The sequence below is a fragment of the Epinephelus moara genome, chromosome 22 (genome assembly GCF_006386435.1).
Source record: "Epinephelus moara isolate mb chromosome 22, YSFRI_EMoa_1.0, whole genome shotgun sequence".
Lineage (NCBI taxonomy): Eukaryota > Metazoa > Chordata > Actinopteri > Perciformes > Serranidae > Epinephelus > Epinephelus moara.
Window position 1 is genome coordinate 18064978 of NC_065527.1, and position 25737 is coordinate 18090714.

At 42.9% G+C, this 25737-nt stretch overlaps 1 protein-coding gene across 2 annotated transcripts; it reads right to left on the minus strand.

Annotated features, from left to right (window-relative positions):
* Positions 1-15: 15 nt before the first annotated feature.
* Positions 16-24084, minus strand: zbtb10 (zinc finger and BTB domain containing 10). 2 transcript variants are annotated; one of them, XM_050034398.1, is made up of 5 exons: positions 23145-24083; positions 14913-15939; positions 8013-8078; positions 4928-5103; positions 16-3186 (listed from the first exon to the last, which is right to left on the minus strand). In XM_050034398.1, exons 1-5 carry the CDS (start codon positions 23817-23819, stop codon positions 2896-2898), a joined length of 2235 nt encoding a protein of 744 aa, XP_049890355.1. In that variant the 5' UTR covers positions 23820-24083; the 3' UTR covers positions 16-2895. The 2 variants fall into 2 exon arrangements, with proteins under 2 accessions (XP_049890355.1, XP_049890356.1); XM_050034399.1 differs by lacking the exon at positions 8013-8078 and having other exon boundaries at positions 23145-24084.
* Positions 24085-25737: the final 1653 nt, after the last annotated feature.

Consider the following 25737-nt stretch of genomic DNA (forward strand, 5'->3'; position numbering starts at 1 on the left):
ACGAAAAGGTTAAAGCAATATCAAAGTTTTATTCTTAAAATGTAGTATAGAGAGGGACAGTAGTACAATTCAGACAGAAAAAAGGAGAATGTAGTTCCATCTTTGAAAACCTTTGATAAAAACGTAAAAAGAGTAACCTGAATTTGCTTTGTGTTCGGAGGGCACTGAGGCGCGGCCCGAGTTTTGCATCACTGTTAAAGTTCGAGAGAAATTGAAAAATACAACCTTTTGCAACAGCGTAAAAAAATACAGCTGGGGAAAAAAAACCTCTGCTTTTACATCTGTAGTGTTTTTGCTTCGTTTTTCGTGTTTTTTTCTTTTTTGTCCATATAACAAATACAGCATAAAATCTAAAATGATACATCATAGTTTTGAGTTTCATTCATTACAGTAAAATCAGTAGGATGGTAAATAGTATCAAAAGAACAAACAAGACAACAGGATGGTGTGATGAGCAAGCACACAGCGTGAACAGAGAGAGAGCGGAAGGTTAAAGTTTACGGAAATAAACCACCACGCCAGGAGGTTTGGAGCTGACCGTCAACGTGTTCCATTAAGTAAATCCACTAGTTAAATAATAGATTCTTCATATATATATATATATTTATCTCATATAATCTCCACATATATATAGATATATATATATCCGTAATATAACCCCTCCCACAGTGATTTGAAGGTAAAAGTGACACGAAGAGGATGAATATCTCTATGACTTAAAATATCTTAATCTTCTTCCACTGAGAGTAAAGGGAAGTTACACATCTTCTGTATCATTAGCACTTCAGTACATACTGTATAATCCACTGCATATGAACAGATACTGCTGTTCCAAGGTTTTAACCCGCAAACAATCCGTGTTTCTTTAGAAAATATGTGCTTAATGAAATAACAAAAGGAGAAAGGAGACATCTGTGGAAAGGACAAAATTAAACAAAATATGCATCTAGGGTAAAGTGAATGATTCTGTAGCATAAAAACATTTAAAAATCTCAACAATTACAGACACGAGCAAGGATTCTCTACACTAAGCAAGTTTTCACCTGGCTTTTCTCATACATTATAGTTCAACAATAATTAAAAACAACAATTTTGGTTGGACAAATAGAAATTAACAGTCTTGATTGCATTTTGGAGTCAATATATATATAATATTAAATAACAAAAAAAGAAAAAAAAAGAAAAAAAAATCTAATAAAAAAGTTGCGCACTGGAAGAAAAGACACAACAGTTTATATAGTTCCATTCAGACCCGCTTTTTGGGGAAGCGAAGAAACAGAAGAAAATTATTTTCATGAACACAAACGTAAGTGCATGTCTATGAGGCGCCATAGAGCTTCACTTTTTGTGGAACAAAGTGTTTTTCTACCTGGCAGACCTAAAAAAAAAAAAAAAAAAGTAAGAAACTTACATCAAATTAAACCGATGACATTTTGTTTACCTTTTACACATGAAAAATGGAGTTCTCTCAGACTTACATTATGATTTTCTGCACACTTCTTTCTCCTCAACGTTCAAGTGATTCAAAATATATATATACTGTATTTACTTTATAACTCAGTACCAAATATAAACAAACGTATACAGGTATTGATGTCCACTTAGGTCCTCAAAACGTCAAATTACAAGTACTGCCGGTAGATCTACAAAATGGTATGTGTGTGTGTGTGTGTGTGTGTGTGTGTGTGTGTGTGTGCATTAAATAAAATAAAAGCTTAAAAACAATGGCAAAGCATACCTGATAGTCGCCGTAGCACAACAGTGTTCTATAGTTTAAGCTGATTACATATGTATAACTGAGTCAGTTTAAGCTTTATGATTATAAACATCATATATAGCCTGTAGGTCCAGTATTCTGCGACAAGCATTACAGCACCAAACGTTTCGTCATTTGGCAAAATTCAAGCTTTAAGTGAAAGTCAAATGCTTTTGTTTAATAATAATAATAATAATAATAAAGTGTTACTGTGACGCCGTGATTTGTATAAAGCTAGCAATAACATTTCCCCTTGTACTTTTTTTTAAGTCGTCTTTTTTTCCCGCTTAACAAAAAAAACCTCACGTTGTCTTTTCTTTCTTTTTTTTAAATTTTTTTTTAAGCGTATTCAGTAGTTTTTGCTTCCTGCTAAATCTTGGTGTGCGGTCTGTTTGGCACAATACCACAGCCCTCTTAAATTAATCATAAATATGGCTGCGATACATTAGAGTCACAAAACAGATTTTTTTGGTTCCAAGATCTGTGCAGGGAAAGAAAAAAAAAATTTGAAAAGAATAATATAATAATATTTAGCGCATCTAAACAAGATCTACAGAGCAAGTTAAAAATCTTCCTGTGGACAATAATGCTCTTCTTCTGTGTACTTCTACAAGCACCAAGCAATATACTTTCAGATTGTGCAGACAGCGACAGACATCGCTGCGCCTCTGCTCGCAGACAAAAACAACAGAAATAAAAATTATCGATAAGACCATAATAACCTCTTTTCATAAATTAAATAATTAACATTTTGCTTTTTTAGATGATTGGCCTACCCCAACTCAAAAACTACATCATCACCCTGCCCGACTCTCCCCCCCGAAAAACAGGAAATAAAAATACATCACCAAAAACCTGATTTATCATATTATTTGTCGATAGAATCTTTCTCTTGTGGGCTCTGGGCCCAGAGTTGGACACATTTTAACAATAATAAAATCTGTACATCTTGGAGTTCCCACTCTGCCAAAGCTTTTTTGTTTTTTAATCCATCTCTTTGTCATATACTTGCACAATTAAGTAACCTCAAGGTTTGATAGCACTTTGGAGTTGATTGTTTACCAGCTAGTTTTTGTATACATATATATTAAACATCAACTTTTTTTTTTTTAGTTTTGTTTCTCAAGCTTTTTAAATTCTTAGTCCTCTTCGGGGGCAGCACCAGTGTTGCCCTCGCCCCAATTTGATTGGTCGTTGTCGGTAGGCTCCTCCCCCTCCAGGAACTCCCCCTCCTCGCCTTCGAAGTCTTCGTCGCGAGGAAACTCCATGCCCTCCATGGCCTCCAGGCCCTCCTGAGTGGCCTGGTGCGAGTCGGCGCAGTCCGCACACACGCCGTAGCGCCGCGAGCCGTGGCGGATACCGACGCTGGCTGCAAGCATGAAGATCTTCTTGCACACCATGCACTTGTACTTTTTGTCCTTCTTGTGCACCTGTAGGAGGAGACGGTCGAGGAGATGAGGAGAGTAAGGTCACTTTGTCACTTTGTTTTCTTGCCAGACGAGAACATCGACACCTCTCTCATGTCTGTACACTAAATATGAAGCTACTAGCAGACAGTTAGCTCACAGACTGGGTGCAGGAGGTAACACTGAATTGTGTAATTTTAAAATTTTGTTTCTGTAAGAATTAACAAAGATATATTGTGTTGGACGCTTTAGTAGAACAAGTGGAGATCAGGAGGAAGGGTTGTTCCCGAAACCGGTTCTGGGTTTACATTAAAATGGAAGATAGGACTAAAGATATCAGTCTCCTCTGTAACGATGCGATCATGTAGAAGAGCTCAGGGTACATGTATGACATGTTATCCCTGTTATTCTGTTTTGTATTCTGGATTCATTCATTTATTTGTAAATTTTTTAACTGGCTATATGAACTGGAGTCTGTCTTTATAATATAAAAAGTGTGCCATGTGTTCTGGAAAGAATAATATTTGTACGCCATGTACCGAGTCTTACATTCAAATAACAATTTCTGCTTGTTTCTGACCCGGACTTTGAGCTGCTCAACTCATTTTAGAATTGGACTGAATTTCAACTTCATCAGGCGTCATTTGCGAGGACCAAACATGGCCGGATCGATCAATTTCTGACTTATCAGAAATTTTGGTCGGCCGTCGTCAGGCAGTTGAAGCAGAATCACGAGTTAATTCCCCAAGGTCAGTGCTTTTTTTTCCCTCACTAAATCACTTGTGTGATGTATACCCACCCAGCTAGTACGTTAGTGCTGCTAATGTGTGTGAGTGTGTGAGAGAGAGCAAGAGGGAATAAAAGCTTAGACTGACTCATTTTTGCAGAAATGGTCGTTGAAGCTTGTTTCAGGACGTCTGTCTCTACATTACTGTGCAGCTTATCTCCAGCTAACAAACTTCTACCTGCCCTGAAGCTTTAAAGGAATCTTTATTGACAATAGTCAATAGCAGTAACAGTCTGCAGGGGCCGACGGGTTATTTTATGGTCTATTTTACATGTTCAGTGTGAGCATACAAACCCTGAGCCTTGGCTTTACTAATACAGTGGGAGGTGGAATAAAAACTTCTCTAAAATGGGCTCCAATCATACAGTGTATGCCCAACTTTAGAGGTGCTGGCAGGCTGATTTTGTTTCTTTTCCCAGCAACACACCCACCATTTAGAGTCTTTGTGTTTAGCTAAGCTAATTGGCTGCTTGTGGTTGCTTCATATTTAGCATGCTAACATGAGAGTCATATCGACCCTCTCATCTAACTCGGCAAGAAAGCAAATAGGTGCAAGAAATCAAAGGTAGTACAGTACAGCAAGTTTTCCTCTTTTTCTACACAGGGAATTTGGGTGTAAAAGATCTTCCTAATTAAGCTCAATCTAACATTAGTATAACAGCACAATACCTGCCTGTGCTTTCAGGTTTTGGTGCTTGTGCAATGATACAGCTCCTATTTTCTAATCCATTTGTTTGGTACCACCTTGTGAGAGACTCTAAGATACTCCCTACGTTAGAAAACAGATATCATAGCCAAATATTTCTGCTTTCTGCTCGCTCACTCCCTCTGGCAAAAAGCTCCCGGACACAAACCATGAGCTGGAGAGCAAAGACATGAGGGTGGCCAAAACACTGTAGTGTTTGGCACAAGATGGTGCATGCACATCACATGGTGGTGCAATAGAGAGGAGAGGATCCTGTGCATACGTGGACTCACCAGGGAATGTCTCTTTACGTGCTCGCGGCGGGTGAACAGCTTGCCACAGATGTCGCAGCTGAAGGAGCGCACACCCGAGTGGATGATCAGGTGCCTCTTGAGCGTGCGCCGGTGCTTGGCGATGTAGTTACAGTGGGGGCACTTGAGCTTATTGAGGGCTAGGTGTGAGGACTCACCTGGGTGGAGACAGAGAAAAACACAAGCATGCAGATGCAGTGAAAGGTCAGCATGAGACTTATTAGGTAACATGTGTAAGAGTACATCTTAAAAGGACAGTTCACCTCCAAAATCAAAAACACATATTTTTCCTGTCACCTGTAGTGTTGTTTATCAATCTAGCTTGTTCTGGTGTGATATCTCCAACACTCACACCAACACAATCTGGACTGATAAACAGCTCTACAGCCAAGAGGAAAAATGGGAGTTTCATTTTTCCGTATACCGTCCCTTTAAAAGACACAACCATAGTTGGTTCTTTGATTTATATTTTAATTTGACTGGACTGGAAGAACAAACTGGAGATGGAAGAAGATCGTTAAATCTACATTTGCATCTATAGATCCTTTAATAAGCGAGGGGTGTGTCGGAAACCAATATCCTGTTTATCAAATCACAGAGTTAGGATGTGGTGGCCATTAGAAGGAATAAGACACCACAAACTGATGCATCACAAAAAGCCCCTTTAGTCAAAGTTTGTAAAACTGCAGAGATAAAGCTGATCACTGTAGCAGCCATGTGAACTTCACCATCCGGCTGTCACTGTTGCTAAGTAACTGGTGCTTGTCCGCAATGATGTTGAAGGTAGTCTCCATGGCAATAGAAAGGATGCAGATTAATATTAGCAGTGAATGTAAAGCAGCAGATGTGTCGTTGTGCTGCACAGTTTGGTGTAAGATATTACAGAAATCATCACTGGTTGTGACTGCAACTGAAAGGCTTTTTATAGAAGAGGTACAACTAATAATGTTATGACTCTGCCTCGTAGCTATATTAAGAAACTGTCAATTTGCAGCTACTTTTCATGAACCACAATGCTAATTACCCAGTGCTGCCAAACTGCTGAAGTGCAGACAATTCTGGATATGTTCCATAAAATGACTGACATCAAAAAACAACATCTCACTATTACATTATTTAACAACCAGAGCATGTGGCCTAACATGTTTTTATTCCAGTGTGTAAAAGAAAGAAACCAAGACCTCACACTGTCTTCACAAGCCCTCTTGTTTATGCTAACAAGCTACCGACGACAGCTGGGCTCACAAATAAATAAGCAATCTATTGATTTTAAAAAGACTCCAAACAGAGTGGCTAGTCTTCACTGTTGAGAGAGTGTGTGTGTGTGTGTGTGTGTGGGGGGGCCTTTTGTTTGAGCCAGGGTGCGCACAACAGAGGCGTTGTCAGGGCAGGTTGCTAGGGGGGGGGGGGAGAGGAGGAGGAGGTGGAGGAGGAAGGGGGTTGATGAGAAGCAGGTCACCTGTGTATTTCACTGTGCAGCTGTGTGTGTGTGTTGCACACGACAGAGACGCACCTTGCGGATGTGACACTAGCTGTTCATTTAGGCTTCGGATGTTTAGGATTTAATGTTCACGATCTTTCATTACACAAACAGAGCAGACAAAATTAGCTTTGGGAGGCTACGAATGAAAATTAAATCTTTAATTTAAAAAAAGCAAGAATTTTTCTCAACTGGGGTTAATTTTTTTCTAGTTTTGTAGTTTTAGATCCAACCGTCTCCTTTCCTGTGCCGACCTCATGTCTTTTCAGCTAATATCTAAACCTAGAACTCCACCCGTCTGTGCCATGATGTCTATCAAACTGTGACTTCATGCCACAGTTTCATGATTTCTAAAACAGAAAGGCTTTTCTGTTATTTTTGTTCTCTAGGGTGTTCACACATTTGTTTTTACTGGGGCCAGATATAGTCTAAAAATAAGGCAATATCAGTACCAATACCAGACTGATAGAGCACTTCAACTGATACCATTTTTGACACCCATCATGTGAATTGAAGCATTCAGTTGCGTGAAATGCCACCAGACGCCACAGGTGTGTAGTATAGCCTTACTTCGTTTTGGTGGCATTTTGGTTCGCTGAAACTGAAACTCAAACCACACCACAGACGGTATGGGATGCATATGCTGCAGTATTGGGCCAATCGCACATCGCATTAAATCAAAGAAGCAGCAAAATTAGTCTTTTTTTTTCTAGATCTGGATACAAAAGGATTAACTAAAGGTCCTGTTTTACTAGAGAAGTTCTAATACTACTTAGTACTGAGTTATTTTAGTCGATAGTTGATTAAAAGGTATCGAGTACCGATGCCTTGCCCTATTTACTACCGTCCAGCAGTTCCTCCACTCCCTTTGTGTAATGCATTGTGGGAGAGAACTGTCCATTAACAGCATATTCAAAAATTGGATGTTTCTTTTGCGCATGCTGTCATTTTAGAGTATATTTCATCCTTTCACTCATTCTTTATACTTACATGCTCAGAATGAGTGTGCAGTATGGATTTAGGACACACAGCCTTGTGTACTGTAGACAATGGCCACCTACTAATGCCTCTCTTGTGGATATTACTTGGTACTTTTTTGGTACCACCTTGGTGGATGTTTCAAGCAAGCTGAGCCGTTACCAGAAGGTGGAGTTAAAACACTGTAGACCACTGACCGGTCGGAGAGAATCGTTACTCATGCGACACGAGACATCCTGCACAAACTCACCGCTTTTAAAGAGTAACTATATCCCCAAACTGCTTTTTTTCAGCTGAAAACCAATGTGTATGAGTATTTAGTAGCGCTGCTGATAGATTCAGGTCCAAATCTTTACATTTTAGCGTCATGATAGCATCATTATTTTATGTAACAGGGTCATGCAGTTCAACTACGCAATTTAAGACTGATTGAAAGCCCTTAAATGTAACAGGGTGTTTGTCTGCTCTCATTTACAGAGACATACTGACTTAGACTGCCCACACTCATTTGAGAAGATGCATTTTAGTTAAAGACTTCAAGTTTCTTTAAAGCAACCATATATATTTTTTTTTTGCTTTAGCAGTAGTCTAGAGTGTGCGGCGTCTTACCATTCTCCCAGGACTCCCCTTGCTGTAAGTCCTGGATGATGCTATACTGGATCTGATTGGCCAGCTCTGGGAAAGGGGGAGGGGGACAAGAGAAGCGAGAGGGAGAAAGAGAGATGAGAGGTGGTTGAGAGCCTGGGGGGGATGCACACCTCACAACGCCTTGTGTACACAACTAACCACCCCCACATGAAACAATGGAAGTTTCAGTTAACAACACAGGCAAACAAACACACACAGACACACACAAACACACACACACACACACATACACACACTCACACAGGTCCCTACTATATGTAAAGCAGTGTTCCCCAGGCCACGATAACAAACTAATGGTGTAACCAGGGCTCCAGCAGGGAGGGGGTTAATTAGAGCTGAGCCCTCACACCAGCTCAGCTTACACTCAGCTTTTGTAAGCACTTGTGTGTGAGCACCTGTGTGTGTCCTGTTCCTCCAGCATCAGCGCTTAGAGCCCATTAAAGACACGCCCCTGTGAGTGTGTATATGTGTGTGTGTGTGTGTGTGTGTGTGTGTGTGTCCACTCTCCCTGGGTCAATATTTGGAATAGTGAGGACAGCCCCACTGCATTAGAGTGGATTAGGGAGGGAAGGGGCTGCCCCTGGCGGCTTTGCACCTTGCAGGGATTGGGGAAGTTATTGTGCGTGGGTGGGTTTGCATGCACGCTTCAACAGAGATGAGTGTGTGTATGCAAATACATTTCACCTGCCCTGTGCGCCTGTGCGCAGCATGCACCCTTTAAACAATCCAACAGTGTTGTTTGGAGAAGCCCCAAGAATTTATTGGCCACGAGTGTTGGCTGTGGGCTCAGCGTGGTAAAAGCAGACAGCAGTGGCAAAGTACTTATATCACTGAAACCAGCCTTCACTTTCAACTGCGTTCAACAGCATTCCTGTGATTCCTTTTACCCCCAATTGTTTCAAGCAAAATGCGAGATGTTTGATGGTTCCTGCCTCTAAAATGTGAAGATTTTCTGCTTTTCTCTGTCTTATAAAATTGCAAACTAAATATGCATTTGTTTTAGACTGTTGGTAAAAAAGAAAAGACATACGCCACAGACTCTTGGAAGTTTTCTGGCATTTTAAAAACTGCATTAATCGTGAAAATGATCAATAGATGAATCAATAAAGACAATTATTAGTTGTGACCCTAAACAGGCTAGAAAAAATATGAATGAATTTTATTTGTTGAACCTTTAAAAAAAAGAAGAAAAAAAAAGCCTTAAAAACAAGCACATGTTTTAAATGGGCAGGCACACAACACAGCAGAAAGAATACCACCATTTGTGCTACTATGTTTCCACCCTTGGAGCATGACCGCACGGATCAAACTGAAGCGAAATGAAACCCAAACGAGTGACATCACTGTGGGAAACTGGGACAGCTTATATTGGTGGATGACTGCTCATGGGCTCAAACACAAATATGCATGCCAGTGACGACTAATCGTGCAGAAGAGCTGTCTAGTTTCAGAGCATCTCACATCCAAAAGATGAGATTTTGGTGCCCAGTCATGCCTTATTTTTGCTTTATGAAGCAATATCTCAGTAAAGCGTACCTAATAGTTTAGACATCATGTGACACACATATGCAGAGCGAGTCTCAACAAATGAGCTCTATATGCAATACAAGACTAATCAAGCCTAGACAGCAGAGGGAGGCTGTGGGAACAAACTGAAACGGTTCAGTCCATAAATGGTCCTGGGCCATCTTTCATGTATGTTCCAGGAGATGTGGACTGATAAATGGCATTAATACAGTTGGGCGCTCTGACGCTACACGTACAGTAGACTCCATGACACAGCAGCTCTCTACCCAGAAGTACTCGTAAACAATTTCAGAATATTACATACACACCACTGGAAACCACTTCTTATGAAGTAAAAAATGAAGGCAGGGCTGGAGAGCTTTTACAGTATGGAGAAAAAGATTTATACATGACTGTGGTCCGATATTAAGCAGCTTTAACGTAACCTACAAATAACAAGTAAAATATTATCAAAATATGAGTCTTTAAAAAACTCTATAGCACATTTAGGGCATTCCTTTCGCTCAGTCTTAGGACGCATTCACACTGGCGCTATTTGGTCCGCTTTCAACGAACCCTGGTCCGCTTCCACGGACAGTTTGGTTTGTTTGGAATGGTGTGAACGCTCATTCAAACTCTGGTGCGGACCAAACGAGTGAACCTTGGTCCGCTCGAAAACTGGGGGTCTCGGTTCACTTGCAAGTGAACCCTGGTGCACTTTGCTTACAGTGAGAAATGCAAACGGACTATCCAGCAAAGCAAAGAGAGGAAGTGAATCAAAGAGAGGAAGTGACGTAGAGCACAGTGCAATTTGGTGTTTGGTGTTTTTGTGGTGACCAAGTCGGCTGAAGGGGATGGATTTCCCTTTTTGGTCCAGGCCAATCAGTGAGCTGGGTTTTCTTCTTCCTCATGCCTTGTCTCCTCCTGGTCAGTGGTCGTTTTGGGCAATACCGCCCCCTAACAAGCAGCTGTTGTAACTGCGACGTTGTCCAGGCGCTTTGATCCACTTTAAAAAGTGCAGAGTGAAAGTGAACTGAACCAAATGAAGGTGTGAAATTTTTTGGCGTTCCCGCCCAATCAAACCAAGTCCCCCGGACTATCCTGGTGTGAATGCGCCCTTAGCCATGACTGTCTGCACATGGCTCTCATCGTGGAGGTGGCTGAGAGGGCGACTAGCAGCTGACTGCTAACAGCATAAAAAGTGCTAACAATGGCAACAGTGCCGACAAAGCATCGGAACCAGAGGGTGGGCGCCATGCATCGATGCCATCCCCCAACTGTTGGTTGGGGGATGGCGTATTAAGCAGTACCTGCTGTATGAGCGAAGTGTAGAGCGGTGGCAATTAGCTAGCCGGTGGAACACAATGTGAGGCCTGTCTACCACGACAACGAACACAGAAGCTTGGATTACACACACAGATGGAGCGTGACTCCATTCTCTGCTCAGGACACCATTACTCCACTATGTCTTGTACAGCTAGTAGTTGTTCGCTGCTAAATTAATGTTCTGAATCTCGCATATAGCACATTTAAGGGTACGTTTAAAAACTGAAATGGACTCAGCATTGCGGACTGAGGCAGGGAGAGCTCATATTTGGTCCTTGTACTGTAGATATTTGTTTGTCTTCTCTGTCTGTTTCACCTCAAAGATCGACATCGGGAAATCCCTGTCAAAACCCCACAGTCAGTCCCAGCTTTACTGCCACAACACTTCTGAACTGAAACCTAATGAAATAACACCGGAAACACTTTACAAAGCGTTTTAGAATCACTGCTCTTAAAGGGAACTGAGAAAGTGTTTGGAACACACTTTCCCTGCAATGGAAACTGAGAAACTATATATACAGTATGAGGTCACTGTTTAACAGCCCACAGGAGTGAATGCAACTTCACCATTTTAATATAAACCAATTGTTCTGTTCTCGTGGCTCAAAAAGGGGGCTAAAGGCCGTCCTCTCACCCCAACATCAAACAGCATCTGAATAATGTGTTGCACGTTTCTGCCTCAAATTCTCTGGACACCACCTCTCACACATGTTCAACAATAGAGACGGACAAATCTTTACACGTTTAAGCCCTTACAGGAACTTAATATTCACAGATCTATATTTAGACTGTTGACACAGAGTCTCCTGTATGAATGAATGGACTGTTGAACACAAAACTATCATTTAAGGGTAAACAGTTGCCTTGAAACCTTTTACTGTGACTAACAGCCAACTTGAAGTCTTAACTATATCTTTATTTGGAAACGTAGTATACATTAAGTAGCGACACAGGGCTAAACAACAAAGATACATGAAGAGGAGAAGGTTGGAGAGTTAGCACACATGCAGACGAACTCAGTCTTTAAGTGAGCGTCTCTCTAGGCTATTACAACACCCTGGATCACTTTGTGCACACATTAAAAAGAGCCCTAGGAGGAGTTGGAGGCACTAAGAGCATTCAAGTGCATTTAGGGAGGCCTGGGGGAAGAAATGTTTCCCCTGGTTTCTTCATTTCCCTGCATTAGGGAGGGCTTCTCTCTCGCACACAAAATGTACTTCTCGCTCTCTCATTCTACACACACTTTCTGCCTCACACATCCCCTCCCCCCGTCCATACCACTCCACTTAATATGTGATATCATTATGGTTACATGGAGTGCCATGCTTAATGGGGCCAACAGAAGGAGAAGGCCGAAGCTGAAAGAAGAGATTACTTAGAGCGCTACACTGTATGTGGATAGGATGGATGGAGCGATGGATAGACTAGGGGACAGAGAGAGAACGGTATCAAAGGGTAAAGAGAAAGGAAGAAGATGAAGGTGTGCAAACATTTTATCAAGGAAGATTAAAAAACTGATTGAATGACTAAAAGAGATTCCATGTTTTTGCCCACCACAGCACATAGACTGTTTTTTTTAGGATAGTTCATTCTCTCCAGCTCACTTTTAATATTCACATTTCATCATTTTCTTCCATAAAACATTACAACGTACCAATTTGAACCATTAAAGGGAGTTGCCACTATTCTCCTTTACAGTCATTCTGGCTGCAATGGCGGTGCAGAGAAGCCAAGATACGGAAGACCTGGACACAGTGACTAATCAGCGCAGACAGGGCTCATTCAGGAGGGTGGCTTAAAGAGACAGGTGCTAAAATGGAGCGTCTCTGACAAAAGGGGAATACAGATGTTCCAGCACAAATACTATGAGGAAAACAACATGCTTTTTGAACATTACAGCATGTAAATATGTTCTGGTAAAAACCCCAACTACATGTATGAACCTGAAAATGAGCATAAGAGGTCCTCTTGAAATTGATTCAAAACAATCTAATTGGACTTAACCTTATAAAACATCTTTAGAACAAGTCTCAGCAGCAATGTGGCAACACACCTCTGCGCTGAGACAAAGCAGCCCAAGTGGGCGTAACTTTCGCAAGCCCCCTGCTCTGGAGTGATTAGCGGAGATCACGGCTGGGCATGACTCACTTCTTGGCTGGGCACAGCAGGTTAAAAGCTTGATAAGCAGATATCCTGCTTAGTGTAACAGCCAGACATCGATGAAAAGCTGAAAATCCATATTTTTTGTGATATCAATCCATTATTAGCGTTTCCCTCTGCAGGCAGCAGAGCACATTAGCACTAAATTGATGACCATGGGTGTGACATGATTAGATACTGTACATCACTGTATGTTGTCTGCATTCACATAAATGAGGAAATGTTAAAGAAAAGTCTTAAAGGTACAATCTTCCAGTGCTAGATTAAAATCATGCTAACGTCTAAAATACCTGTAAATACATTGTTTATCAAAGATATTAAATACTGATGCTATGGCTCAGCTGTAAGTTTGTTTTTTTTTGGGGTTTTTTAAAGATATTTTTTGGGCCATTTTGCCTTTAATGGACAGGACAGGTAAGTGTGAAGGGGGGAGAGAGAGAAGGGATGACATGCAGCAAAGGGCCACAGGCTGGACTCGAACCCGGCCGCCGCGGCAACAGCCCTGCACATGGGGCGCCCGCTCCACCACCAAGCCACCGACGCCCCAGCTGTAAGTTTGTGTGAGCATCATTTAGCTTGAAATAAATGTTGAAAATGGAAAAAAAAAACAAAAAAAACAAATGTCACAGCAATTTAAGTGTTTAGAGGTTAAACTGATGGTGATGGGCAGAGAGGCATCAAGCTGGGTGTTGGTGGGGTGTGTGTGTGTGTGGGTGTTGGGGGGCGAGGTAGAAGGTATGTGTGAAAAAATGTGTACCACACATGCGTATTATGATAGTAAGCATTTTAATTAAATAATAGCCCATAAAAGCTTGATTTTGGGTTTGTATGTTGTCAGAGATGTCCTTTAGCAATTTATTTATTTATCTGTCACTGTCAGAACTTTTTTTTGCAACTCAAAATCTAACAACAGAGTAATTTTGAAGACTTTGGCAGCACCTGGTTTGACTACAGAGATGCGAGTAAAAGCAGCGTCTGATGTCTCAGCAATGCCTCAGCTGTCTGTCTGATGGTGTTTGTCTCATGGCTTTGGGGACATTATCGCAATGCACACAGTTACACTCAGTTACATATAGTGTAACATATAGTGACTCACCGGCCAGGACAACTGGTACATGAAAAAAATCCACCGGCCGAGCATATTTTTTACTGGCCAAAATAAGAAATTGCCTTTTGTGTCATGTATGTATTTGTTCCAGTACATTTCACTGAAATAAAAAGGTGTTATGTTGAAAACGGAAAATCTGGCAGGTGTTATTTTCGTACCCTGGTTACATGGACAAGTGCACAGGGCCTTTACATGGATGTATTGGTAGAATCCAACCCTTTAAAAAAAAAGGTTAGCTGAGGATTTATGCCACTCCATTTCTCTTAAAGCATTCTGGTGATTCCTTTAGGCTCCTCTTGCCAATGACAAATTTTGGCAGGCATCATAAAATGTTACTACAACCACCTCTTTTAATCTCATTTCATCCTTGACTCGGTCATGCTGTTGTGCTTTGCAAGTTTAAGTAGTCACTAGTGCATAAAGCTCCTCTAACTGAATGCTCTACACTGGTGACACTGGTGTATAAAATGCAATACAGAGGCCCCGATTGTGTCTTAACAGAGCTTCCCATACACTGCATAGGAAAATATGTATTTCCATATCATACATACAGATGTTACATTCCAGTGATTATACGTAACAGAAGTTCTGCCCACACCTCACTACCTTGAAAAATGAGCTTCTCCCTTTTGCTTACAGTGAGTATACAGTGTGACTAATAGGAATAAGGAATTCATGAGTTAACGGAGAGAGCTATACATGTATTATAGGAGAAAAAACTGAGCGTGTGTGTGTAGTGTGTTTAGAGGTGTGTGTCATACCAGCGTTTTCGGAGAGGGAGGAGAAGTCCTCTCTGGGGTAGGAGGCTGAGGGCTGGATGAACATCCCCTCATCAAATCCCTCTTCAGGCTCTGGTGGAAAGTTGTACACAAAACGCCGTGTGGTGGTCTGTTTTTTCCTCCGGCCGCTTCCTGCAGCAGCATCTGGTGCTTCTTGCTTTATTGCTGCAGGTGCTGCTGCAGCGCCACCTGTGGCTGGCTCGTTCCAGACGAATACCTGGCCACTCGCCGACCGTGTGTCATTGGTCTCTGCTGAATCAGACGAGTTGTCGTTGTGGTGGGGCCAGTTACCGGAGGCTCCGGGGGTCACCAGGGCACAGCCCTCACCCCCGACCACTGTCACCTCTATATCGCTGGACTCCTCCTTCACCCTGACACCTTCGTCGTCTTCTTCCATTGCCTCCTTTCCTTGATTGTTGCTGGCCTTGATCGACAGCTTTGACAGGATGCTTGTGGCCCAGAAGTTGCTCGGCTTCCGGTCCAGCCCTCTCTGTCCCTCTTTGGACACCATCTGCCTCTTGTTGTAGTCCACCACCACTGAATCAGGAGCCTCCTGCTTGATGCTGATATTCAGGGCATCCTTTATAAAGGCCCTACATGAATGTACAACCTCTGTCATCTGGAGGTAACTAGCAACAGACATCACCTCAATGGCGTTTTGGCTTGTGAGCAGCAGATTCCCAGAGTAGAGAAAGTCGAGGATAACGGAGAAGCCCTGCACAGCAGCAACATCCAGGTGTGTGACCGTGGCCTGGTCCTGGGCCTCGCTCTTGGTCAAACAGTAGAGGGTTTTGAAGTAGCGACTGCCCGCCACCAGGATGTTCTTGTGTGCGCGGAACACCTGGCCCGAGACGACTATGTTGACGTCACAGAGGATGCCACTTTTGCGTTGCTTGTCCAGCTCCTGGAGAAGCTGGTAACAGTAGGAGTTCTCATTGGGCTTGTTGCGGTAGTCTTCCCCTGAGCAGTTAGTGGAGGGGCTGGCGTTGTCTGAGGGCCTCATCGTCTCCTTTTACATGAAACAAAAGAAGAAAGAGGAAAATTGTTGAAGGTGCTTTGTGTTCTCATGAGTAATTTGCAAAGGTAACCACAAACACATGTATACGCAAATATATTTTCCCTTCCTGTAACTCTGTCTTTACAATAAACACGCACAGACATACACCCTCGGGGTTCCCAGTGTGACAACGAAGCACCTGCCCTAGGGGTGAAACAGGTTTGACAGGCTTCTGTGACAGAGGAGGTGGGAAAGAGGCAATAAAAGGCGTGTTACCTTTAGGCTGGGTAGTATTACCTAGACCCATAATCAATTCCTTTTTCCATGGAACTCAAACTCAAACTCAAACTCCACAAGTCCTAATACAAAAAATATGACATTAGGCCCGATGACAGACTCATAAACCTCAAAATACTGTAATTTCAAATATAAAGGGAAAAGTATTTTCCTTTTTTTAGTCAAACAAAAGGAGACATCTATCCAATATACTACAGAATTGCATATTATTAGAGTGCAGCGTTCAGTGCTTTTCACAATCCGTTTAATATGTTGATTTACGGTAGACTTTACCTCAAGGTGGCTCACCTGTAATTTTATAATTAATCATTTCCTACATTTTCCAGACCGCATTTTGACAACCACAAAACACATCTTACTCACACAAAATATGTTGTGGCTGTGCATAAATTGGGGGAGAAACCAGCATCACTTCTTGCTTGACTGACTATTAACCTGTAGAAAAGAAACCTTTGCTCCGAGGGGCTTTTAAGTAAACCTTGAGCTTACTGCTTTAGGCAGATGGAATATTTTATCGTATTGAATTTCATTTAGGCTGTACTGCACAAACCTCAACATAATGCCACTTCGCTCCTGCATTTGTTCAGATATCCAAAGCAATGCAAAAAATACACCACCAAACATAAGAAAAGCAAGCGACGTCATCTATGGCTATATCAATACATTTCCAAAACCAATGTCCAACAGTTTTTCCCTGTTACGGAGTGGAAAATCATCTTGTGAAAATCTTATTTCCCTTAAAGCAACAGTGAGGAAGTTGTTTCATAGATTTGCAGGGAGCACTATGCAGGGATTGTCAGTTAACAGTATCGCAGAAGTGAAAGCCAACCCCAGATTATCTCTCATTCTCCATTTTTGCAGTTTTCTGGCACCATGTCTGCAATTTTTGTAGCTTCCTTTTGGATGCGTGCTGCTTACGGTCTGCCACCTGGTCACTACCTTTTTAAAAAGTCTGGACCTCAACTGCATGCTGTGCCCAGAACGTTCCGAACACAGCAAAAGAAGAAGAAAATAAGAAAAAACAAGCAGAGGGCAGAGTCTCTGTAGATAAATACACCACAGATAAATACACCACCTCACACTTCTAGTGGGTCATAAGTGATGACTGAAAGGGATTACTTTTGTATTAGTCTGCACTGTTTTTAATAAAAATCCTGAAAAGTACAGCTTTAAGACTTCATTTGTTGTATCACTAGAGAATGCCTTGGTTTTAGAAAACCTCCAGACAAAGACAGATGTTTATTTTTTCATGATTTATGAATACACTCTCTAATTTGGCTTGGTGATCACCTCCCAAGCTGGGCCGGACAGTAGATTTGCAAGATGTAAGATTTTTCTCACATTTAGCGTCTGTGCAATAAAGTTATCTTTTTGCTAGATGTAAAACGTGCCATAACTCGACCAGGAGGGTCGACGAGTGTCCAAAGCAGGACACAATGTGACTGTGGGATGGGAGGGGAACTGGCAGAAGCACAGAACTAGTACCCTGTAACAGCCCGACTCCCCCTCCCCTGCTCCCCCTTAACAGGGCAAAGGGCCAGCCTGGTACGGAGCAGAGAAGAGGGGAGTTTATACACATGTGTGTGCGTACGCTGACATATACAGACATTCAAAATACACAGCCCAATAAAAACCAAAAATGCATATACATCCTGCATGTGCAGAAGTCTATATTATAGTTTTTACACTTGACACACACATGCAGCAGCATACATCCAAGGGCTCATTTTAGAATTGCGCAGCAGATGTCCTAATCCAGAATAATTCACATTGCTCGAGCCCTGCATTTCTGCCCCCACCAACCTCCATCTCTGCTGCGCACACATGCATGTACGCTCACACACAACCACACAGAAACCAAGCTGCCCACACATACACACAGCTGGGGTTTCAGCTCGAGTAATTCAGATTAAATCCATTTCTCTGAGGTCCCCACCCAGCCCCCACCCCCCACCCCTACTCCCTCCACACTGCAGTGCTTGTCCAGGGCAGCCTGGGCACACAGGATAGTATAGGGGGGCTTATCATCCTCTGCCACAGCTGGAGGGGAGAGATGAAGAGAGATGGGATGGAATGAAATCAGAGGCAGAATGAGAGAGAGACAGAGAGGGGGGAAAGTGGATGTACTTTGCAGCCTGGTAGAAATAAAAGGACAGAAAATAATAAAAGACAAGAGGGCAGAATCATGGAGTTCTGATGGAGAATAAAGTCGAATCAGAGCTGATAGGAGTAAGTGTGAAAAGAAGATGAGAAATGGTTGGAGGATAAAAGAGAAAAAGCCTGATAACACACGCATAAAGAAAAGGAGTGAGAGCATGAGGCAGAGATTGAGAGAGCGAGACCTTGAGCCTTGAGAAAAAGGGCGGAGGAGAAAATGTGGAGCAGAGGGGGACGGAAAGCCAGCGCGATAGAAAGAAGGAGTTGGGTCACCCCATTTTAGCCTTCACAATAGCCCGTGTTCTCCCCGAGGCTCATTGTCCACTCACTGTAGGCCTTTGTGAAAGGTTTCGGCACTCACTCTCTTATTACACAGCAGCTCCCACTCGCCAGCACAGAAAGGAGCCGGAGTGCGTGTGGGTGAGGGCGAAGAGGATGGGGAGAGAGGAGGAAAAATTATTCCATGATATACACATCAAAGCCTCTGGAGGGGCACGGCCATCATGTTGAGTACTGTGGTGGAATAGATTGGTGTGGTGAAGGGCAGGAGTGCCCTCACAACAAGAGGTGTTGGATATACTCCCGAGTTAGAGTACAAACAGTTTTTGCTGCTTTGTTTGTGTCCATAGCTCACCTCTTTTGATAAGTTTAGACCAAGCAAGCTTTCAACTTGCTGGGATAAGCAGCAGATGAATTATATTTAGCAACCTGCCACAAAAATACCTTCAAAAACTTTCAGAAGATGGTGAGGGCTGAACAGAAAAAGAAATGCCATAAATAAACACGTGCTCTCTGATTCCTAGTACCTGGAAATTCGTCGACCCATTTTTTCGTTTCTAGTAACTGGCCATCCCACCCCCATAACCCCATGACTCCCCACAGCTTTTATCCATTACACATAGCAAGGGGATGGGCCAAAGAGGTAAGACTTGGCCTGGTAGTCGTGATATGAGCTGTGTGAGAGTGTGTGCACTTGTTCTACTCAGAATAGGACAGCCTGGTACTGGATCAGTTGCTCCATACTGGCCTCATCAGCAGCAGCAGCAGCATCATCCTTTCTCCAGATGTGCCACGTGTGAGCTGGGAGCTTAGAGAACCAGCAGACCAACCCTGCACAGCACATGCTGGAGGCAAAACCAGCCTGAGCCAAGGGAGAATGTGGGGACAATATCAACCTCCCCCAGTTGTGACGTGGCTAGGTTTTTATTTGAGCCAGAGATGGTAGGGGTGGAAGAATGAAAGGCAGAAGGAGGATGAATCCAAGGGGTGCTGGGGGGAAAGAATCCTTTGATCTAGGTCTAAAATGGATGCTTTAAAATCTACGGTGAATGGCCGATAACTGATTTACAGGTGGATTAAACAAACCAAGATGGTCATAAATTGAAGCTTATTGAGGCAGTGGCCTCAGTAAAGCACATATATAACACATCATGGGATACAGCACTGTACCCACAGAACATAATGACCCACAGCAGCCAGTGTTTGTTTACCTTTTACACACACGTTTGCCTCCATTCCCTCACTCCTCTATCTCCATCCACCATCAATCCAGTCCCATGACCAGCCCTGCCCTGAGGCCATCTCCACCGGTCCTTACAACTCCCTATATCTACTGTATCCCTCCCTCAACCCCCCTCCCTACTCAACCAGTCTGTCCCCAGATGCTAGAACAATAACGCTGTGTGCGTTTGGCCCAAGGTGTGGGAGGGCTGCACTGAGTGTCTCCCGGCCTCCTAACAATGCTCTGACAGAAGAGGCAGAGATGGGGGGAAGAAAACGAGGGAAGGGTAGAGTCACGGACGGATTCAACAAGAAGAATTCTCCCTCTGGCTCCACCCCACCCAAATCCCCTGACCTGTGGCCCCCAATAAACATCCCATCTATCTGGCAGACACCAGACCGCAATGGGTGGATCCCCTTTCCCATTCGGGGAGACTCGCTCTTAACAATGAGTGTAGTGTTTGTCTTGACTCAATTGAGGGGGTGAACTGACTTGTTGTGCATATCTGAATTCCCCCCCTGGGTATCAAGAAAGTGTTGCATTATCTTATCTTAAACCTCATTTAGCCCAAAACAGTGATGCAAGTGAAACATCTGTTTGGTTGTCAAACTGAATAAGGCACCATGGATCGTCTGGCACGGTTTCATGAGCCTCATCCTGGCCTGGGTTGAATGTAGTTTGAATATTGCAGAGGTTTGGGGAACAGGTGTCTGTACTGCTGATGGAAATTAAATTTGTAACTGACATTCAAATAAAAAGAGTGAGACAGGAAAGCAAAGAAGTGAGAGAAAAAGGTAGTAAATGGGCTTGATGTGAAAACTAACTTAATATGGTGGTTATGCAATTTACATGTGTACAGAAAAATGGTAGTAGAATAGAGTCTCTGTCCGTGCAGACAACAAGAGATTACACTGTGACAACCAATGTGAGTTTAACACATAATCTTTTACCAATTTGTGAATGAAGGAAAAAGTACTTAACCGAGAATGAAATTGACCTATAAAGATCCCAGATATGCAATTTCATATTTGATCTAAGGGAAACAATGGTCTACTTTTGTCTCATCTTAACCTTTTACCAGTGAGTGTAGGGAACAATCTGAGTACAAGACAGCGTCCAGAGAATTAAGGACAACGGCCCCCTTCTCCAAGGAGACCCACATTTACCACAGCTGCCCTGGTGTGCTAGGGCTAATCGAGTTAGCTTTAACGAATGCAGCAGAGGCCTGACTAACGTCAGGAATGGGTGAATAGAACAAGACGTCGCCTCATAACACCATAATTCCCCTTTAATGTACTGCCTCACAATGCTACCTTGCCTAACCTACACTGCTGCTAATTATTTCAACAGTACTGGATATATGAAGGGGATTACAGTTTTATACAAAAGGCAGTCATAAGTGAAAAAATCTAATCAGAGGAAGATCAAAACCACCAAAAATAATTCAATAAAAATCAGAATTAAATCATCTCCAATAACGCAGCAATGGGACTTTGTCGTCCCAGCTCTATTCTACACGAGGAAACGGCCTGGATAACCTCTCAGTACAATGTCTGGGGTCCTTGTCGCTAAGGAAAAGCCACACCAACCTCCTAATCCACCCTTACTGCCCTCCTTACCAATTAGAGATGTGTACAAGTTAGTGGATCACTTTAAGTCATTCTGATTAGTGATTGCGTGTGCAAAGGAAGGAACTAAATGTAGTAGTGCAATCCTCTTCCCTCACAAATTAGAGTCAAATAGCACCCCGCGCTTAATTCCCCTGACAGCCCAGACCATTGTCAGGATAGAAGGTCGGATGTGGAAATATACAAGGGACAGAACGTAACAGTACGCTTTTTCTTTTATTTCCCCCCTCAAAATAAGGATTGACGGCAGAAATGCCCTTTGACACTAGATTGTTCGGGCAAATATGCACTCCCTTTTTTATGAGGTCTCTGAAGGAGTACCGTAGAAATGTTGCCCACACTGCAATAAAAATAATGAACCAATAAAAAAGACCTCACGCACGTCAATAAAGACATAGTTCATCAAAATGGCTTGGTTGTTTTGGATTATAAGCATTCAAAGTAGGGATACTCAATATAAATATACCTAACTCAAGCTTAGCAACCAGATAATCTTTATATGGCAATTAAGTAGAGAGGAGCAATATTCTGATATGACTTGTGCATGCAGAATGGGGCCTTAATCTAAGATATGCCCCAAAGGTATAACACTAGCACCCATTAATCCAGAAATATGTGGATGACAGGGTCAGGTGATGCCGTGTCATTCTATTTACTGACATCTATTTCACCCATTCATGCCTATTCACTTGGGCCAGGCAAGCTGTCAGGCTCCAGGCAACATAATTTACTCTCCTCCTCTTGTCCAGCTCTGCATGTGACACCATGTATGGATTTTGGGGGGTCATTCTAGCACAATGCCTCTAATTTAGTTCCCCAAAGGGAGGAGGAGGTGGAGGAGGAAGAAATGCGCCAGAGGTCACCCGGGACTGCGAGCCAGCAGAACTGCATGATGAGAGGCCAAGAGGAGGGGGGTTGGGTAGGGGTGCGGTTCCCCAAAGGCTGCTAGGGTCGAGCCCTTGCCATTGTGTGTGACCTCTAGCAAGCTAGCAATCAAGACAGCCACTGATGCAACAAAAGGGGTTGCTGTAAAGTGTGCATCCAAGAAAAATATTAGCACCAACACTGTCCTTTAGCTGCTCTTTCTGGGCTGTTTGAATGATTGAAAGCTATTAATGACATGCAATGAATCCCTCACTCTGAAGGGAGCAGCCTCCGGTGTGATAGTAGCTAGCAGGTGTCATACTGGAGCAGGTTTGAGCGTGTAACTTGACTGATGAGTGGGCAGACACTCGTAATGTGGACGTTAACCGAGTCGGAGACACTCGTGTCTCTCAGGTTAAAAAGTGTTTTAGTATGTTTGCCAGTCAGTACTAGTTAGTCGACATTATCCTCGCTAGGGGCTTTCCACTACCGTCACTGCCCATATACCTCCGACTAGACAGCGAAGCTACAAGCGGCTAGCTGGCTAAGCTAGCTGTTAGCTCGGGCTAGCAGCTAGCTAATCAGCCAGGAGAAGGGATTGTGAAGCTTAGAGGCAATGGGCTTTTTCGCCATCGTTTGTTTCAGAAGTTGTAGAAACTGTCGCTATTAGTGCTAAATACACCCCACAATGACATATGACACATAAGTGACAGGTATTTAATACCACGTAGATAACAAGGCGATACCGTCATGACTTGAGCTAACGTTACCTGTTTGGTGGGGTCATTTCTCCCGTGTTCAGAAGACAGGTGATGTCTCAGCAGCAAGGCCCGTTTGTAGTTGCGACTGCCTTTGACAAGCTCGTCGCTGTTTTTAGTGGCAATGTTGTGACACCAAGAACAAGACATGAGTCCCGTCTCCTGGCAAAATTTGAGCCATGGAAATTCTTGCAACCACGAAGCATGGAATAATGAGTGTTTCTGAAGCAACGTCTGCGGTCTCATCTCTACCCCAGATTTCCTGGATCCCGTCTCGCACCCGGTCGCTCCGCTTCCCGACTCCTGGCCGTCGGCGTCGTTGGGACCGTTCCCCTCTGTCAAGCTACTCCCCTCTCTGGACCCGTCCTCCCCTTCCACAGAACCGACACGATCGTCGCCGTCCCCGGCTGCCAAGCTGCCCTCTTCCGGGTCCTCTTCTTCCTCCGCCTCGGGTTCCGTGCTATCGCTGACAGACCCAGCGCCCTCCACTCTCTTCTGCGATGATCCTTTAGCCCCCAGATCCCTGTCCTCCTCTTGATCCGGCCTGTTCCCGTTAAAATGTCGGTCTTGACAGGCCGGGGCCTCCCAGCTGTTACAGTTCCCCCCACCGATACCGCTGGAACCCGTTAACCCAGCTAATCCACCTCCTCGGAAAGCCAGCGACCTGCGGTTTCTCTCACCGGACATTTTTCTTAATATATATTAGAATCTTCACTTTCTCAACAGTATCCCCCTCCGACAACAGTAATGGATTTTAAACGATGAATTATCCGAAAGAGATGGACCGTCGTCGTTTCTTTTCTCCGCTTTGGCCCTCCCGGTGAGAGTATGTAGGTTATGCGGAAATAAATAAAGGTTTTAAAGGCATAATGAATTTCAGGGTTCTCGCTGCGTCCGCGCAGGCCCCGCAGAGGTCGAATGGCAACGACTTTCCTCCCCACAATGCACCTCGACCAGAGAAAGGGGGGTTGGAGAGGGAGGGGGCAGCTTTTAAAGGAAGATGGGGATCTGTTGATCAGCAAGGGGTCTTTTGTGTTTGAAGGCTGCACCCATTTTCCGCATGCTTTTCATCTTTTGGCTTTGCATGTGGTCTCAGCCCATAAAACCTGACTCGTGTGCCCCACTTTAGCCCTTTGCTAAACGGGGTTACCATAATAATCCTATAGTATTTCTATAGGAATTCCATAAGCACTTGTAGTATGTCTGTGGTGTATATATATTATTTAATTTACAAAATATAGATGTATATAGCACAAAATATAAAGCTCAATAAAGTAGCTTATATATAAATCAGCATGTATGTAAATATGCAGGTGTGAATCAACTGTAATATTTAATTCAAGTAAAAAAAAAAGCTTATTAATGTTTAATTTCATTAATATTATCACTTTATTGCAACCTTTTCTTTGCCCAGAGCATACAAGCATAAAATGTGTGTCAACATGACAACACAGTTTGTAATATATTTGCTCTTTCTATTTCTTATCCAAGGATTAGTGTGTTAAATGATGAGCCAATATGGACAGATATAAGATAATAAAAACGTGCGACTGCAATAAAGTCATATACTGTGTGATCATGATGTAAAACTGGCATCCTGTGAGCAGCCAATGAGACGTTGTAGCCTAGAGTAAAGTATTCCGACATATCAACATGTATCTTAAGTTTCTATTCCCTGTCATCAGGATCAGGTCCAGCAGGTGGCACTCTAGTAAACACCTCCCTCTCTCTCTCTCTCTCTCTCTCTCTCTCTCTCTCTCTCTCTCTCTCTCTCTCTCTCTCTCTTTGGGTGTGGGTGTGTGTGTGTGATGCTTAACATACTTGGGTGTATAGTTTCAATGCTGTCCAATTAAGGGCTTTGCACCGAGTGTGTGAACAAGAGTGGGATTTAACCCAGGTTTTGATTACAATAAGGTGGGGGGTTGTATCCCAGTGTAATGGTGAAATTCTCGAGGGGCTAATAAGGCATGCTGTGTACAATTACTTTATCTATTTCTTTCTCCAGCTCATACAATCATGGTCTATCAACTTGACAGTTAAACGGAATTAATCTGGCAAATTTAATTTACCCTGCAATAAGGAGAGTGTATGTCAAACTGCTCTCTCAGGTATGAAATAAATGAGTAAGCACAGGAGGTATCAGTGATTGAGTTTTGCCACTCTTATGTCTTCAACTAGGTCATTTATCATTGTTTGTCAAATGGTGGTGATTTCACCATAAGTGCATGAATAAAACCAGACAGTTAAGTGTGAATTTCCAAAGATAAGTTAAGTTCTGAATGTTTTTATTAAGAAAGACTGTCCTTACACTCTACATGTGTGCTTTTATTTATTTGTACATGAATATATGCATATGTATGTATTTTTATACTTGTATGTGAGATATATATATTTTTTATCTTTATATTTTTTATATTTGTAAGTGTATGATGGCACCTTAGGGTTGGGAGAAAGCGCAATTTTGTTCCCATGTACTTTGCATGTGGAAATGACAATAAAGTTGAACTACACTTGACTTGACATTTTTTAAAATAGGCTATAGATATGTTGGATTGACTCCATGGCCACTAGTTTTACTTCATTCCACAGGTGTGTTGTTGGCAAC

What these genes read in the sequence shown, in the direction of transcription:
- zbtb10 (XM_050034398.1), bottom strand. Translation starts at nt 23,819, where the DNA reads ATGTCCGGTGAGAGAAACCGCAGGTCGCTGGCTTTCCGAGGAGGTGGA. An exon ending in AGGGGAGTCCTGGGAGAATG is followed by an intron (nt 5,104 to 8,012) that starts GTAAGACGCCGC and finishes GTCTCCACCCAG; the next exon opens with GTGAGTCCTCACACCTAGCC. An exon ending in ACGTAAAGAGACATTCCCTG is followed by an intron (nt 3,187 to 4,927) that starts GTGAGTCCACGT and finishes CTCCTCCTACAG; the next exon opens with GTGCACAAGAAGGACAAAAA.